Source organism: Lutjanus erythropterus, chromosome 5 (assembly GCF_056507025.1).
Source record: "Lutjanus erythropterus isolate fLutEry1 chromosome 5, fLutEry1.hap2, whole genome shotgun sequence".
Classification (NCBI taxonomy): Eukaryota; Metazoa; Chordata; class Actinopteri; order Lutjaniformes; family Lutjanidae; genus Lutjanus; species Lutjanus erythropterus.
Window position 1 is genome coordinate 31,928,409 of NC_139321.1, and position 18,536 is coordinate 31,946,944.

The window sequence follows — 18,536 nt, forward strand, 5'->3', positions numbered from 1 at the left end:
ATAGGGTGATTAATCAAAGTTAAGAGAAGAAAACACTGATTTATCTGGTGGTTTTTAATCTTACACACACACACAGCCCATATATGACATCAAGACATGGGCGGGGATGTGTGCATGGGCTGCTGGGTGTGTGCGTTGCCACGGTAACTTACAGTGTGGCCAGTTGAGTCATGTTGCTGAAGGTGTACGGGGCCAATGTGCTGATGCTGTTGTTGCTCAGGTCCCTGTGTAGATGCAAGCATATGGTCAGCACACACAGACAGAACGTACGGCACATATGCATGTTAGGTTTCTTAACTGTCTGCACGAGGACTCTGGATGTGTGTTCTGTTCAAGGTTATGTGAGTGGTACATACACCAGTGACAGCTGCTTCAGCCCCGCCAGCTCCTTGGGCACAGATGTCAGCATATTGCCCTCCAGGTAACTGCAAGGAAAGGTGCATCGTTAATGTAGTATGTATTACATATGTCACATTAAAGGAGCAATGTGAGCATCCAAAAATGAGTGCAGCAGTGCAAATAGCGAGTTGGAGACTTGCGACTGAAAAACAGACTTTAAACTTGAATTCTAAGGAAAAAAGCAAACAATAATATAAAGTTTATCCATCTAACCGGCACTAACCGGCGCAGGTTCTGTGGAGGTTGCTTGGCAACCTCACAGTGACCACAGGACTCTGGCGAGTCACTGTGCCAAAAAATAACTTCAGCACATAGCTCCCTGTAAAACCACGAGTTGTGGTTTTTGTATTTGGGTTTGAGTGCAGAGTAAACAAACAAACAAAAATACCAGGCCAGCTGTTTCCCCCTGCTTCCAGTCTTCATGCTAAGCTAAGTTAATTGACTCAAGAATATAGCTTACAGACTTACAGACAGACTGGAAGGGTGGTATGTTTGCATCTAACTCAAAACAAGGACTATTTCCTTAAAAAAAGCACAGCTTATCACTTGTAACATGAACTCAGATAGCACATGGGAGGTTGTGGCACCAGACAAACTCCAATAGTGAAGCAAATGTTGCGTTTTTGACAGTGTTGTCATCTCAAATTAGCTTATACAAAGATGTACAGGCAGGATTGTAGCAACTATGTTACATTTTCTATCATAAGTAAGCAACAGGAATATTATCTCTCTGAATTCACGAGGCAGCCAATAATGACGGGACAAGATGACAAGATAACAGGTGCTGGGGTGTGAAGCTGCCCAAATGAGGAGAAGGAGGGTTTCACTAAAGTAACAGCTTCATCATGTAGCTTTAAACACAAATTCCAACCTCAGCAAACATACAATATTCAGCTATGAATCCTTCTGTGTTTAGTTAACAGACATATACACACTCTGGCACACACACACACACACACACACACACACACACACACACACACACACACACACACACACACACACACACACACAAACATTTCATGATCCGTTGTTCCTCTGGCTCTCTCTCAGGTCATAAGTAGGTCATGTGGACAGTATGATGGAGTGTCTTCTTCAGCTTGATCAATACCTAATCACTGCTATTGACCCTGCAGAGCAGCTATTTCACAGCAAGCGGGGTTCCTGTATGTGTGTGTGTGTGTGGGTGGGTGAGCGTGTGTGCGTGTGCTATAATTCACCTTCCCTACAAGAGATTTTGTTCCCACTTTCTTCTAAATTTCCTAATCTTGATTAACATTGTTCTACTCTTGTTTTATCCTGCATCAATTCAAACAATTACTATCATTATAGACATTTCCTTTATTGGTCTCCTTCTTTATTACAGGGATTTCTACAAGCTTAAAATGACAAAAGACAAAACAAGTTACAAGATGTAATGTACAGGGAACTCACAAGGCAAACATAATCATGAAAGTATTATTATTTGTTTCAGATGGTTATATGCAGGAAGAGGTGGGAAATAACTTTGTTACAGTACTTTGGTGGAGTTTTTAGGTATCTTTGCTTTACTATACATCACTCTACTCTGCATTCATTTTGTCCATATATCTGCATGTTTTCTGAAAGCTTATGGATATGGATGAAAAGGAGCAGCACATTTTGATGCTTCTGTGGGATAACTTTGACCCTGAGCAGCGCCCTCTTATGGATGTACTGCTTCACATCCATGTCAGTGTAAAGGATGCATGGACGTATGTGGTCGGTGACAGTTTAAAACGGACACATCTATTTTTGGATCTAAAGGCATAAACTGGCCTTAATGTCATGTATTTCAACCCAAATATCTGTACTCTCTACTCCTTACATTTTCAAAACAGGGTCATTACTTTTCAGTGCATTTGAGAGGAATTATTGATTATTTTTATTTTGCATCATTCCCGACATCAAGATTTCAGCCTAAACAAATGGGAGAAAAACAAACAGAATAGATGATTCCTTGGTGTATCCATCAGTGAATAGGACACACAACAAGGCAGCTGCAACAAGACATTTGTCCTTATTGTCCTTCAGAAGGCAGCTTTTTACTTTTATACTTTGAGTACATTTCAGAGCCTGACCATTTTTACTTTTAATTCAGTAAAGAAGCTGAAAACCAGTATTTTTGTACTTGAGTAAAGAAGGTGTGGAATTTTGCATACAGACCTAGCATACTTTCTTTAACCATATGTAATAACTGAGAATCCAAAAATGAGTACAGCAGTCCAAATAGTGAGTTGGAACCATAGACATTAAATACTTTAAATAGGTTAAAAACCAGTTGAATATATGATCAAGCTGTCTTTCTCTCTCTCCATGTTATATCATGTATTAGACAGTATTTAACTGCACATTGTAGATGTTGTTTAAATATCTGATGATTCACAGATTTATGATATCAAGATCCAAACAAACGCATAAACACACAAGCACCTGCATCACCCACTTTACCATAAACCCATGAAGTCACACAGGAAGAAATAAAGAGAGAGAGTGTGTGTGTTTTTGTGTGTGTGTGTATTCACTAAATGGTTTGTTAGTTCCTAAAGCAGCAGTGGGCAAACTGCTGCATCAATATTGCACTGCAGCAATGTGTGACAGTGTGTGAGTGTGTGTGTGTGTTTGTGTGTGTGTGTGTGCGTGTGTGTGTGGTTGTGACTTTGCATGTTATTGGAGTGTAAGCATTGACAAAAATGCCCATTTCTGTTTGTGTGTATGTGAATGTCTGCAGGTATGTTCATTGGCGGTTGTGTGTTTGAACAAAAGTGAATGTGTACATGCTTGTTTGTGTGTGTGTGTGTGTGTGTGTGTGTGTGTGTGTGTGTGTGTGCACGCCCGACTCACAGCTCCGTGGTGTCCTTGGGAATGCCCTTGGGCAGAGAGAGCAGCCCTCTGTTGCTGCAACGCACCACGCCGTCTGAGCACGTGCAGACGTCAGGACAACCAGACGCAGGAAGACAACCATTATCCTCAGCACCTGAAGAGAGAGAGAACGAGAGAGTGGGATATTAGGGAGAGACAAAGAGAAAGAAGGAGAGGGAAGAGAAGGATACGGAGAAGGACAGACAAATTTAAAAAATGGACAGAGGTGAAAGAGAGAAAAAGAGCGAGAGGGGAAAAAGGAGGAGGAAATGAAACAGACAGAGGGAAGGAGGTTGAGGCAGGTTAGGGCAAAAGAAGAGAGAGAAAACACAGAAAAGGGAGAACAAAGAGAGAGAAAGAGAGCGATGCATAGAGATAAAGACTGAACTGTAAGCGAGGCACATGGTCAATTCCACTCAACTCTGCACTCAGCACTTTTAAATAGGACTTTATAATCCATATCAAATGACCAGGGGCTGCTAGAGTCAGCTACACTGGTGTGTTTCAACATCTGGCTCAGGACCTGGAGGCAGGTCACAGTGATATTAAAAAAACCCTCAGAGAAACACTGAGCAGATGTTGATAGGACAGCCTGCAAGAACTTTGAAAAGTCACGTAAATACAGCAACAAAATAAAATATGCACCTGCAACCATCTGCAGCCAAACTACCTGTTCTTTTTTTAACCTTTATTTAATCAGGGGAGTTTCACTGAGAGCAGTGTCCACTACTGCATTGTGTTTTCATACCAAGTCATCAATGTCCTTCATTACATTATATTATATTTATCTGAAAATATATGCCCAGCTGTTTTGGCAGCTTTGGAAAATGGATATTGATGATATGATTTGGGTGGTATAAAGGTATTATGGTACACCAGGGTATTAAGAAATGTTCAATAATATCAAAAATACAAATGCTCCTCTTTCTATCAGACACACATACAACACACACCTCTTGATATTTTGCAACAAGATTAAGTCCTGTTGGCAAAGGTGAGCCAGCAAACACTGCAGTGCATTAGAGCTGAGCCATTTTACACAAATACCGCCATGATATTGCACAAAATGTCAGGAAGGTATAAAGGTATGAAACAGCATATGTCTTAAAAGAGGACATGAGAGAATCTAATACTCTGTGACTCTATGAAAGTTGTCGTCTCCTGAAAACAAATTTTATTCATGCTTTTGTATGAGTCAACAACAATTCATCAATAACAACCAAACGAACTGAGATCCCATCAGCACCAAAGGTTGTTACTATTGGGAGTATGTCTCTGGTGGGAAATTTGCAGGCTAATATTATGTTACATGAAGGCTATCCCTTGTAAATCCAGGTGTATTTTGATTGGCTGTCAGTGTTTCAATCATTTATGAAATTGCTCTGAAAGTGATCCCAACAATATCTTTCACCACTGTTGTTTCATGGAGTCCACCATCAACTTGAGAAAAATTAGTTAGAGGAACATATTTATAGTTATTTATAGTTATCGTTATAGTTCTCATTCTTGGTGGCTCTTTAAACTGTAGTGTTTCACACAAACACACATGCACAGGCACACATGGCAGGGAAAAAAACTGATTGTAATCATTTAACACTCAGAGATAAGAAAGATCACAGACTCGAGCATTTTTCTTGGCTCAACACGACTTCCATTTCCTTGACTGACAGACAAACACACACACTGCTTTAATCTAGCGCTGCAGTATGTAAATAGCTGAACTGTGGTCCCAAATGTAAAACAAGCTGAGTTAAACACATAATGAAGGATAATGAAGACTGGACACTAAGCCAATCATAACACAACTGCAATCTGAGTTTGTGTGTGTGTGTGTGTGGAAAGAGAAAGAAAGCTTAAAAATGAGAAAGACCAAGTTTATATGTTTGTACTTTGTGCCTTTTTGCATGTGCTGCAATGATACACACGTGTATGCGTGTGTGAAAGTGTAAGCGTATGAACAAGCTGAGTGTGGTGCACATTTAGTTTGTTAAATAGCTACCTCCCCCTGTCCTATTGCCATTTTCTCATTCACTTTGTAGTTTTCTAATTGCGCTAATGTCTAAATGTTGAGTAAATTGGGTGCTTACGTGCCCGTGTATAGAGTAGTGTGTGTGTGCGACTATATATGTGTGTGTCTCATCTGATGTGTGTGTGTAGCTTGTGAGTCCACAGGGAGGTGTAGCCGTGGGCTGACTCACTCTACAGTTGGCTGATTGAACTAACATCTAAATGTGCGCTAAATATCTTCTCACAAATTCAATTAACTTTACCTTTCCCCCGGCTGCCTCTGGACAACTTAACAGTCATTTTACTCAGCTATAAATAGACTGGACATGTGGACCCTGGTTTTGTGTGTGTGTGTGTGTTTCTCTGCTTCTGTTTTTTTTGGGAACCAGTTTGAAATTTACACCTTTGGAGAGTGGACATTTTACTGTCGGTAAGAGGGATATGTTGCCACTGTTCGGTAGTTTGTTCGTCTGACTGTCAGCAGGATATCTTCAAAGTTGGGCACTGAGCCACGGAACAATTGATTTGATGCCAGTGATGATATAGATCTTTCCATCATCAAGCAATAGTGTTTGACTATGACTTATAGGTTTACAAAGTCAGAATATCCACAAACATACATATTACACAAATGATTTTCTTTAGTTTAAGATCTGTAATGTTGCTGCTCACATCCAGGCCACACTGGCAACCTGAGCAACAAGCAACCTCATGCTTTTCTTTCACTTAGGCGCACATATTAATAGGTTAAATCAGCCGCATAGCCCTGTTGAACAGCACGTTTTACATGCTGCTTCAGCAATGCTTCATCTTGAGATTCAGCGCCTCAAGCAGGACTTGAATTTCATAATTTCAGGTGGTAAGGCCACTTTGGAGTTGTCAGTTTTTTCAAGGCACAAAGGCCAAATACCAGGGTAGCAAGGTCATCCAATAAAACAATGACTTCAAGGCCATAGAAATGAATGAATTGACTTAGGGGTTAAAGATGATTTATTTTTTTATTTATTTATTTATTTAATTTATTATTTTGACAGACTCCATCTAGTGGTACACTGAGAAATCTCCTAAAATTCTCAAAATTAAAGAAATTAATTCAAAAACATACAATTAAAACACTACAACATTTCAACTACTACTGTGTCACTTACTGCGATGGCAGTAAGTCGCTGGATTACTCTGAAGTTAACTATAAATAATTGTATCATCTGGTAGGCCTGCACTGCTGTATTTTAATGTCATACATAATGCTGGTACTTGGAGAACCTAATATTTTCTAAGGTGGTATGTTTATATTGCAGATGTAACTGTTTGCCTCTGTTAACAGAGCACCCAGTCTGCAGTGTAAAACACAGAACTGTAGAGTAACATCAGGCTTTATGATTAAAGAAAGTTTATACCATGTTGACCTTTTGCCCATATTAACACGCCCCCTTTCTTGTGCCCATATTCTCTCTGGCTACTGAGTGCACACTCAAACAGCCTGTTTTTCCAGCAGATCATACCACACTCCAAGTCTAACCCGCCACTGGTTATGTGTGCAGCATTTCACTTGATGTTGCCCAATCAGAATCTCAACAAAAGCAAGCAAATACAAAACTGTATTGACAGGAAGGGGGGTGCAGATGGGGCATCAAGGCCACTGTGGCCAGAGGGCAGGTAACTTTTTGAAGGCCAAGCTGATTGGCCATGGCTGCTGTAAAATTCCTGCCCCGGGTCTCAAGTATTTTTTCTGTGTGCAGTTCTGAGCAAAAATACACAGCGAAAATGATTTGTTGACAGTCATGACACCTTTCACTACAATTTCAATGTGTACAATTTGTCTCAGACATGATAAAATCTGGTGAAGGGCAGTATTTTTCCAGCGCATCCTCTCATTTTTTCTCTCTCTCTATAGATCTTTGATCTCCATCATCGAGCAATAGTGTTTGACAACGCAATTAAAATCCACATTAAATTGTAAGTTTACAGGGTCAAGTACCTACTAACATACTGAATATTTTGCCCAAATGATTTTCTGTAGTCTATATCTGTAATGCTGCTCCTCAGTTCTTACAGATTAATTTATATCTATGACTTTCTGCTGTAATATGTTGGTCTATATTAGAATTGGCATAGAGTTTAGATTACGCTTTTTATGTAACTCTTGTACGGTCCTCATGAGGACAGAGTACAAGGGCTTGAGTGTACTATCAGCCATTTGAATTTATGTTTGCGCAGCTGAGTGAGTTTGAAGGTAGGTGTATGTGTGTGCGGTTGTGTAAGATGCAAGAATGAATATTAAGATCTGATACCATCTTCCAGTTTCCTTACTTGAGCCAACCCGGCTAACTACTTTCCAAAGTCATTTTCAGTAAATGGTTGCAGCACAGCTACAGGAAATTAGAAAAGTGTAATGAATTCAAAGAAACTCAGGAAGGAGAGAGAGAAGCCGAAGGAGATGGAAAGAGAGCAAAAGGGGAGACTGAAATGAGTTTAAAGTGTAAAGCTATAAAGAAAGAAAAACGGGGAAAAAAGAAAGAAAGATGTAATAGACAGGAGCGCCAGACCACACTTTGTCTATGGCGTCAAACTTGGCGGCCAAGCCAAAGTCGCTATAGGCAGGCCTCGCCGTGGTAACAGCAACGTCACTGTAGAAACCACAAGCTGATGTCATCTACGGCTGCTGTTTGCCAGTGGTTACCGATCATTCTGTCCTCACAATGCCCCGCTGAGGATGTGCATGTGTGTGTGTATCTACTGGCTTAAAACGCGGGATGATGGAAGTTTTTGCAATGAGTATCTGGAAGGCGTCTTAAAGTTTGACAATGAGAGACAAGAATCAGGACTGAAAATACGTCGCCAGTCGAGTCCAGTACAAACCAAAAAGACCTGATATGCCTTTAAATTTCATTGTGTCAGAATAAATGATTTTTTTAGTGAGATGTAGGAATTACGGTTCACAGTGCTTCCTAACTGGGGGCAATGCAAATGAACATCAGGATGTTCCAGTTTTTTCCAATGAGGGTGTCCTAACTTGCTCGGGGCATCAGTAAACAGGCTGAGCAACATGTCGCTTGTTTAAAAAAAATGCCACCCTGCTTCTAGTTTTGTGCACTTCCTTCTTCTAAAATGTATTTTCTTTGCTTAAAATCGATGTAGATATCCTTGACGTTTCTGTTTCCCCTCCAGTCAGCAGTGAACGTGGACAAGGAGAGAATAATTTACAAGGTTGAGAATCGGCAAATCTTATGTAAATCTGCAGGATGTTTGGAAGGAAAATGGGAGGCTCTTGAGAGTTAAAAGTAAGTATGCTGTCCAACTATATTAAAACTAGGCAGAAAAAAGAAAATTACTTTAGTAATGACTAGACTAGAAGAGTGCATTCAGTAGAGAGCCAGACATCCTGAAATTAATATCTGGATGTAATCTCTTTGCAATCACCAACATTTTGATTCATAACTGTTATTGTATGTATGTAGTGGTGGTCATATATAATTTAATTACATAGTTTTTGTCAGTAACTGTAAAGGATAACAATTACATTTATTTTGTAATTTAATTAGTTTAGTGATCTTTGATCTTTAGCCACCAAAATCTAAGCTCATCTATGAGCCCAACTGGCTTTCTTGAAATGTTTTTTTTTCTTTTCGCGTTGACAAAAATGTAACAGACATGAGATCACGACTCTGATCGGTTCATCCTAGTGGTCATTGGTGCCAAGTTTGTTGTATGTTAGGAAGTTGTGTCACTTTTAGGACAATTTAAGGTTTCACTGTAAGTCAGAAGACCCACAGAAAAGATTATTTTCCTTCACTCCTATGACGACCTTCATGTCTCACAAAAGACTTCATTAACCCTTATTAAAGTTATGTTAGGGCATTATCACCTAACAAAAAACATGACTTGAAGAAACGTCCTCTAAAAGGTCGTTCTTGAAAAAATGGAGAATGCATTCAGTGATTGGGATGAGTAAACGTGACGCAAAAACACATTTAATTTGCCTTTCAGTCATTTGACTCATGCCCTTATCTGCACAGGACACATGGCTGCAGAGTGACATGTGTCATTTGTTTCAGGTTTAAGGCTGTGGCTTTTTAGGTCTCCTGACACTTCAGTGCAAGAAAAAAAAAAGCCCACCATACATGTTCTACATAATTTCAATGTTAATCTTCTTTAATTTTGATTTATTTATAGGCATAGCTATTTCGAATCACGTTAATGGAGTCAGTGCAGAGTCAAAGACAGACTCACCGTCACATGTGAAGTCTGGGGTAGCCACATCTTGGATGGGGATCTCCTTCAGGAAGGCTGGCTTCTGACAGCGAGGGTTCCCACTGACCACCCTGGTCTTCTTCAGCCACTGACCCAGCCAGGCCAGATGACAATCACACACGTATGGGTTGGACAGGAGGTTACTGTGAAAATAAAGAGGAACAGAGAGAAGGAAATCATTAAAACAGGTTCAGGGCAAAGCAACAGAAATGGACACTAGTACTGGACGCTTCTTAATCATGTGGCTCATAGTTACAGTATATAAATTATTCTACAATATAATGAATTCATCATGACAAAACAATGCACATAAATCTCCATGTTTCCCCTGTACTTTGTGCTCATAAATAAAATATTAATAGATAAATTCTGTGAGTGAACAAATACCATTCATCTAGACTCACTGCAGATTTGCAGACAGGACCCAGAATAAGATGTTCACAATAATAATAATAACAATAATGATAGCATATTCTGTATTTGTATACTGCATACTCCAAACCAAACAGATATAACTGTTGTTTTTCCATCACTCAATCACTTGAATAAATTTAGATGGAAGACAAAGAGGGAAAGGGAACAAAAGAGAGGCAAAGAGAAAAGGTTATCAGCTGTTTTTATTCATTTTGCAAAATAGAAAAGACATGGAGAATGAAAAATAAAAGGTGGCAGAGTGAGAAATTGTGAAAGAAAGAAAAGAGAAAAGGTTATCTGTATAATTTATTCATTTTTGAATCACCTCTCATTGCAGTTTGTTGCTTTTGTAACATTGCTCATGTTATATTTATGCTGAACCATATTTAAACTGAACACGGTGGGAGGAAGCATCAGCAGCACACACTAGACAGACACTACACTTAAGTTAACGCTGTTCTGGGCATCTTAACTCTGCTGGTACATCCAGGGTAGAGATGGCCAAAAATGATCAAGGATGTTGGGACACTGTTTTCTACTGCAGCCCATTTTCTTATTAATATTATGAAATGAAATTTTATAATAAATTCCTGGCTGGTCCAGCTTGAAGTCCAGATGAAATGAAAAATGCATTTAACCCTTTTAGATGAACTTGATCCAACTAATTTAAACCATTAATATCACAACATCCATCTGTCAATCAGTCTTTTAGCGGCACAGAGCTAACATTAATTAGTTTGCCAGCTAACAGTATAGTAAAACAGTGTATCTTTGGGTGTTTGCCACCTCAAACCTTGTCCTGTTTCCCCAAAACACCATAGTTACTGGCGAGAATTTACTTCCTTTGAGTGAATGTCTTATGAGCAGCTGCTTCAATTCTGGGTAATTTACAGAGTTTCTGCTAGTTGCCGTTACCAAGCAACAAAACCAGGTTCAGCAGCCTCTCAGTGACCACAGTGGACCAGGACTGAACAAAAGCCTCCAAGACAAAAGAGAATACAGTACCAAAGTGATTTACAGAGCTTTCTGATGGAAAAACAGCCTTTCTTGATAGAAGATAGTTAACTTAACCACTAACTGTAGTGTCATTAGCTTACTTAACTATGCAGCTTGCTAACCTAGCCCAGAGGGGCAGAGGTTCATGTGGACTTTAACCATGTTTTACGATGTAATCATCGATGTAAGCATCTTTGCAACCCCAAAATCTTCATATTACAGGTAAACTCCCTGATTTTGTTACGGAGTGGTGACATTTTCCTTCTGCAACACAGCCAGTGATGACTTTTAAGGTATGAGGTGAGGTTTAATAAAAAAGAGCTTTCAGGTTGCTGTTACATTAAGTGGTATCATACTATGAGAAACAACCATTTCCTTCATTTTTCCTACCTTTCACTGACAAGAAAGTATTAGTGGAAAACCTAGCAAATCTAGTATTAAAAAGGTACATGTCTCCTTTTAATTATGATGTTGTGTTTCCAAATGGAGTCAAGGGATGTGCGAGTGGCCTCTTGCCTTTCACTGTGTCTGCTGGACTAATAAACCTTAAGGCTGCTGTTTGTGCTACGATATTAATGGTGTGCTGCTATAGATAGGGGCGAGTTATTTCCTCATTTCCTAGTAATGAATTGACCTCGCTGTGTGTCAACCAGACCTAAGCTAAATCCCTTCCTTCCTTTTCGATGTGTTAATCTTTTAATTAAATGGACAAACTCTACCGGGAAACAACGCACTAAAAATGGAGATAGATGTTAGAAATAGTGAGAGTGAGGGAGCAGCAGAAACACAGAGAGCAAAGATAAGGTGCTGAGCAGAGGAAGTGTCAAGAAATAAAAACTATTCATCCTTATTTCACACCAAACAGCAGGCAGATGTTGCATGCAAAATCAACTGATACTACAAGGCCAATAAAAATAAAAATGAGGGTAACAATATCTTTCCATTGTAGTAGTGATAATCACCTACAGCCTGAGCAAAACCTGAGTTTATTTATCCATTTATCTATCCATCCATCCATCCATCCATCCATCCATCCATCTCCACTGTCCCCATTTATTTTTCCTTTCTTGTCTCCCGCCTTTCCTCCCTAAAGACTCCAGCAGAAGTTTGAATCAAAGATGACAGGTACACAGCAGGACAGCGAGCAAGAACAAAATGCAGAACAAAGGAAAGAAAAGAAACATGGAGGAGAAGAAAGAGAGAGGAGAGGATGTGGGGAGACTTCTTTTTGGCTTGGCATGTCTGCGTGTTCGCGGCAAGGAAAAAACACATAAGAATCAACCTGTAATGTTTTATTGAGGTGAGAAAATCTATTATTTATAACCTTTACATCTGCATTGTCAGAAAACACACACACCTATGCCTCCCAGTCTTACCTTCTTACCTCTAATGTTATGTGGCAGGTTCATACTTGTCCTAACTTTAACTTCAAGGCAGTTGGTTCTGTACTTTTCTGAACACCATTCAACATTTTCATACACTGTCAGAATAATATGTCATACAAGAGTCCATGTCTTGGCCACAGCAGGTGTGTACAGTACATTTTGGGGATGATAAAAACAAGCTTGCAGATGCTCGTGTGTGTGTCCATGTGTACGTGTGTGTGGGTGTGCAGATGCTGAGATATATTTAGCTTTGATAACAAATGTCCTGGGATCCAGACCAAACTAGTCGATAATGATGGAGAGCATCTGTGAGGAGAACAGTGTCCAGAGAGCAACATGTGTGCAAATGTGTGTGTGTGTGTGTGTGTGTGTGTGTGTGTGTGTGTGTGTGTGTGTGTGTGTGTGTGTGTGTTGCATGCTGGGCCAGATCACAGAGAACAGAGACAGGGAAAGAGAGAAAGAAGGAGACAAAGACAAAGGAGGGGGGCATTCGGTCTGATTCGAAGATAGACAAAAAAAGATTGTGGCACATATTGTGGGATTATAATGGGATGGAAATGAAAAAAAAACAATGAAACAGGGATTCTAGGCTCTAGAAAGAGCCGTCAGATATGACTCACATGGTGGACAGGGAGTGCAGGGTGGAGAAGGCTCCTGGGGCGATGCTGGAGATCCTGTTGTCGTATAGTGACAGCAGACGCACCGAGCTCAGACCTGTGAATGTACCGTTGTCGATGCAGCTGATCTGGTTGCTCCGTAGCATTCTGGAAACACACATAGCATAGATATGTTTAGTGAACAGAAGCTAAAAAGTTGAACTTGAACACTAGTGATTACAGTAAAATCTTGTCTTTAAAGCATTCACTCATGCTTCAATCTTCACTGTAAAAAAAAAGTTGCTCAAATTCATATTTTCACTAGATTTTCGAGTTCTGACTTAAACTTTGAAATAAATTAAACAAAGTTTTGTCGACCATTAATCTTTCTTTGTTTTTACTGAACAATCTTATACATTGTTTGGGGTTTTCTAAAACTCAAAGATTCAAGTTAATCTAAAGAAGAAAATTAAATTATCTCAACAAAACATCCGTAGTTGGTAAAAACCTTTTAACTTAAAGGGACAGTTCGACCCAAAATCTAAAATATGTATTTTTCCTCCAGCTTGTAGTGCTATTTAATCTTCTACACTGTTTTAGTGTGTGTTTCCTAGTTTTGGAGGATTTTGGAGATTTTGTTGTCTCTCCAGTATGAGTATGAAACTAGATGGCACTAGTCCTGTGGTGCTCAAGTGCCAAATATTACTTTTGAAACAGTAACCCAACAGTAATGTGTCCTTCCAAAAATCAAAATCATCCACAGAACTTGTTGTGAGCAGTTTCATGAAGAAACTGTTTTCTTATTGCAATAAAGTCTACCTGAATTAGAGGTGGAAGAACGAAGGAAAGTAGTTCTTACATGAAACTGCTCACAACAAGGTCTGTGAATTATCTTGAGCAACTCTGTCAAGATTATTGGAAGGACACACTGGTTTTGAATATTTCAGATGTATTTTTTGGTGCTTTGAACATCACAAGTTGAGTAGCATTTAACTCCATTATACTGGGGAGAAGGCTGATATCTCCAAAATGCTGGATAAACAGCACTACAGGCCAGGGGGAAAATATGTATTTTTGATTTTGGATTCAACTGTCCCTTTAGGAGTTTGAGTTGCCCTCAAAATTAAAAAAAAAATATTGAAGTGAGTTGCCTTGAAATTACGAAATTTCTCAACTTTAAAATAAATAAAGTAATTAATAAAAAGAATTACAGTGTCATCGCCAAAACCATAAATCAGGTTAAAGCCAAAACATTAAACTGATGAATCTTGAACTTATTATAGTCAGTAATGTTTCTTAAACTTGGGGGATGTTCTTAGACAGGCAGTCTTACTGTTTGTCTTGATAGAAAAATGAGCAACGGTGTCTCTGAATGTGGGGTAAAAAGAGGATAAAAGAATACAGCCCATAATGACACAGACAAAAGATGAAACAGAACGCAGGAGTAAATTCAAACCAGTCCCCACAGGACAACTGTGACAGTCTGTAATATGACATTAGCTTTTGACATGCAGCCATGTGGGAGCAGGCTAACTGAGTTAGTTAGCATTAGCAATCTCTGGGACAGGCTAACCTAGTTAGCAAGGCTATTACTGGAGCAGGGAGCCTCTTAACATAATACAGAGACAGCCATGATGCCATTAGTGAGTCATTAGCCGGCATATATATACATGATAGCATTAGCTAGTCATTACTGAGCATACACAGACAACATTAGCTCATGATTCTGTACACTATCCTGTAACCCCTAATTGGACACTAGCCTATTTATGGTGGGTTCCCAAATTAGAGGAACAACAATATGGTGTCATTAGCCTTGATTTCAGGGTGAGTGAGTAAACAATCCTCTCTTTTCTGTCTGGGGAGGAAAAAGTTAATGAAGTCCACCATAAGTCAGATGCTAACACAAGTCATAGTCTGCATGTTTTAACAGCCACAGCCATGATGACACTTGCTGGCCATTTTGTAAAAAGAATAGCACTTAGACAAGAAAAGGAACAAGTAAACTATGGCTGAAGATTTAAATCAGTCAGAGAGCCTTCAGTCAACTGAAATTCAGTCAGTGTGCATTATAATAACAGAATAAAAATGCACATTACAGTGAAGAGCAATCTTAAAAATATCCCTATATTAGCTGGTGAACTTCAATAAAATGTGCTGGTGGTTAACTCATGAGAAAAGGTGAAATGAGTGGTTGGTAAACAAGTTTCAGCTCTCATTTATTGGCTGCATCATTGTCACAGAGCACTTAAACAACATGAGAGGCTATAAAAATTTACAAAGCCATAATCACCACAAACCACAAAACTGTAACAGAAGCAGGGAAAGTGTGTTAGAAACAGAGGTCAGGTGATGCGCTGTCAGCCACTTCAGCCACCCGAGCGCATTACAGAGCGCACAGCACAGCATCACCTGCTCTGAACGCAACAATGAGCAATACTTTCTCTGACCGTGGAAATCTGATGTTTTCATGTCACAGATGACTAAGAAAGCCATTGAAATGTGAATCTTACTGGTAAAACACACTTGGGAAGGCTGATATAGGAGTGTAGTATGGTGCTGGACAGGAAAAAATTGTCAAGTCTTTGTATTGAACAGCCAAATTTTACTTGACTGACAAAATTCTGAGGTGGGTACAACCCTAAACTAAACTAAATAGTCTAAATACTCTAAATGTATAAGTTGTAAATGCTTTGTTTTTGTAAAAATAAATTACAAACACACACAAACACAACTACAAACACAACTTACAGAGTTTTCAAGCCAGTGAGGCCTCTGAACATGCGTCCCTGCAGTCCAGTTAGCTTGTTCCCCGTCAGCAGCAGCTCCAAAACTCCACCCGCTCCATCAAACACACCCTCACGGATGTCCCTCAGCTTGTTGTTGCTTAGGTTGCTGCAAGAAATTTTGATGAATAGATTTAGCTGTTTTTCATATTTAGATTCTTCTGCTTGTTTCCTAATTATTTATTTTAGTACATGAGCAAAGCATTACACACACATACGCAATATTCCCAATTTAATTGCAGTAATCAATCAATGTCCCTTCAACAAATAAATGTTAACTCTTACATCTTAATATCCTCGTCTCATACAATGTGTTCTCGTAACAGCTTAAAGCCATTACTATAACACACAAGCACACGTACACTCACACACACAAAAGTAAATGAGACAAGTGGTCACAGACAGCTGAAAACGATTGCTATCTCTCTTCCTCACACACACAATGGGAAAAATTAAAATGAGAAGAGGGCATGTAGCCACAGAGACAATAACTTGAGGTGATAGCATCACAACCGCTGTAGCTTTCATCCACAGCTAGTTTTGTGTTTCCTGTTATCAGCTTTACGGAAGAGGAGACAGGAGGAGGAGAGGTAAAAGCACACACGTTCATTACTCAGGTAGAAGTGCAGATATTTGTGTAAGAAAAGACTCCGGTAAAAGCTGAAGTACTTATTTAACTTTGTTACTTAACTAAAAGTGAAAAAGTACAGTACAGTACAGTATGAAAGTTAAAAGTCACCCTCTGAAGGACATTTCTACCAGCTGTTTCTGTGCAAAGCTGACTGAACATCATATTTTGTCCTTGCTCAAGTCTCCCTCTGTCTGTTTCGACTTATTACAACTTTTGCTTGTTTTTTGTCTCGTCATGTCGTTGGTCTTGTGGTGTATTTTTTCGTCTTTTTATGTCATTTTTGTCGCATTACGTCTTCTTTGTCTTGTTACATCTGTTAGGTCAGTTTTATCTTGTTACGTATTTTTTGTCTTATTACATATTTTTCTTCTTGTTGTATCTTTTTCAGCTTCTTACATCTTTTTGGTCTTGGGTCTATGTGTTTCACATTGTTTTTGTCTTGTTATTTCTTTTATGTCGTTTTTGTCTTGTTACGTCTGTCGTGCCTGATATGCACTGATGGATACACCACTAATTCTCTTTTCTATGTGTTATTGTTTCATCCATTTAGGTTGAAATCTTGATGTCTTGATAATGGAAACATAGCACACAATGAAAGTAGAAAGTACAGGTATATTTGTTAAAACATAGGAAGTCAAAGTAAAAAACTGTCAGAAAAATGAATACTCAAGTAAAATAAAGACACCTGAATACTGAGTATTTGTACTTCCCACCTCTGAAAAGAGGACATGGCCGAGTTGAAAACTAAGTGAGGAAATAATGATTGTAAACAAAATTAAAGTGAAAACGTAAAATGAAAGAAGCAGAGCAGATGCAAGGATAAGAGGAGAGGAGAGGAGATGAAGAAGAGAGGGAAGGAATTGAGAGAAGGAAAATGGAAATGAGTGTTAGCCAATCTATATTGTCAGTGACACTGCTAGATGGTTAGCAATTTCCTCTCCAATAAATCAACTGCTGGTCTCTGCTCTGTCTTTCTCTATCTCACTCTGACACACACATACACACACGCACACACACACACACACACACACACACACACACACACACACACACACACACACACACACACACACACACACACACACACACACACACAAACGTAGAGTAGATAAGGACTGACTGTAAATCTGAACCGAAGGCCCATCTTCTATTTCGATTTAATATTCGCTTCCTCCATACCTCCCACCCACACTTCCTTCCTCTCCATCTCCCTCTGTCCTGTCCTCTTGCTCATCTTCAGCCACTCCTCTTCTTTTCCTCTCACTAATTTTTCTGTTTGTTTGTTTTTTTTTTACTTTTCTCATGTTGTCCTTTCTTTTTCCCTTATGTTCTTGTTCCTCATTCCTTTGCTTTCTCTCTTTTTTCACTTATAGTTCTTCTTCCTTATCCATTATCTTGTTCTCATCCACCTGTTCTCATTTAAAGCATGTTGCAGTTGCAGTGGATTATTTACCTCAGGGACAGGCACAGGAGAAAAGGCTACTAACGCTCCATTAGCTGCACAAATTTTGTGTTGACAGTTTATGAACTGTAAATATCAACTTGTTAATAGCAATCAGATGTGAAATAGACAGGTCTGGTTTGGGGTTGGGTAGTTCGTTCCCGGGTCTTTTTGGGATCTGGCACCTCTACTTTAAAAACCATCCAAATTATATTTATGGACAACACGTCCTCACTAACAACTCGCCAAACATGGCAGCTTGGTCCCTAAATGTGGTACACTCCTTGCATCATTTTTTGCACATGCAAGGCTCTGTGATCAAGCTAGCAATAATAAATATGCAACTTTTGGGTAGAATTTCAAAATAAAGGTTTAAAAAATAAATCATGCTTTGTCTTTAAATAAGTATTAGTTACCTAAAGTTCTTTAATGTAACATACATAAGATATTATAATCATCAGTTGCAACCTTTATAGACAACCAAGTAATGTTTATAGAAGGTTTACAAACTAATTATTAACCATTAACAAAGTGCAGCAAATGGTCTGGTCCATCTTTATATGTAATGATTTCTTAAAGGTTAACAAATCATTTGCTAATTTCATCAAGGATCAAGAATTATTTCATATTAACAAAATAAAAAATACAGCTTTACTACCAAGTAGTAAACAAAATTAGCTATTTATTGTTTGTTAACAATGAAATGATTATCTAAAGTTTAATTAACTATTAATTTACCATTATTAATGA

At 38.9% G+C, this 18,536-nt stretch overlaps 1 protein-coding gene across 2 annotated transcripts in view; it reads right to left on the bottom strand.

Annotated features, from left to right (window-relative positions):
* The window catches only part of slit3 (slit homolog 3 (Drosophila)), a 361,584-nt gene that overhangs the window by 53,318 nt on the left and 289,730 nt on the right, over window positions 1-18,536 (bottom strand). For both annotated transcript variants that reach the window (XM_084719660.1, XM_084719661.1), the window contains 6 exons: window positions 15,680-15,823; window positions 12,953-13,096; window positions 9,517-9,680; window positions 3,262-3,394; window positions 357-425; window positions 153-224 (listed from right to left, as the gene is read on the bottom strand). In XM_084719660.1, the coding sequence (XP_084575786.1) occupies window positions 153-224; window positions 357-425; window positions 3,262-3,394; window positions 9,517-9,680; window positions 12,953-13,096; window positions 15,680-15,823 (726 nt within the window). The remainder of the gene's footprint in view (window positions 1-152; window positions 225-356; window positions 426-3,261; window positions 3,395-9,516; window positions 9,681-12,952; window positions 13,097-15,679; window positions 15,824-18,536) is intronic.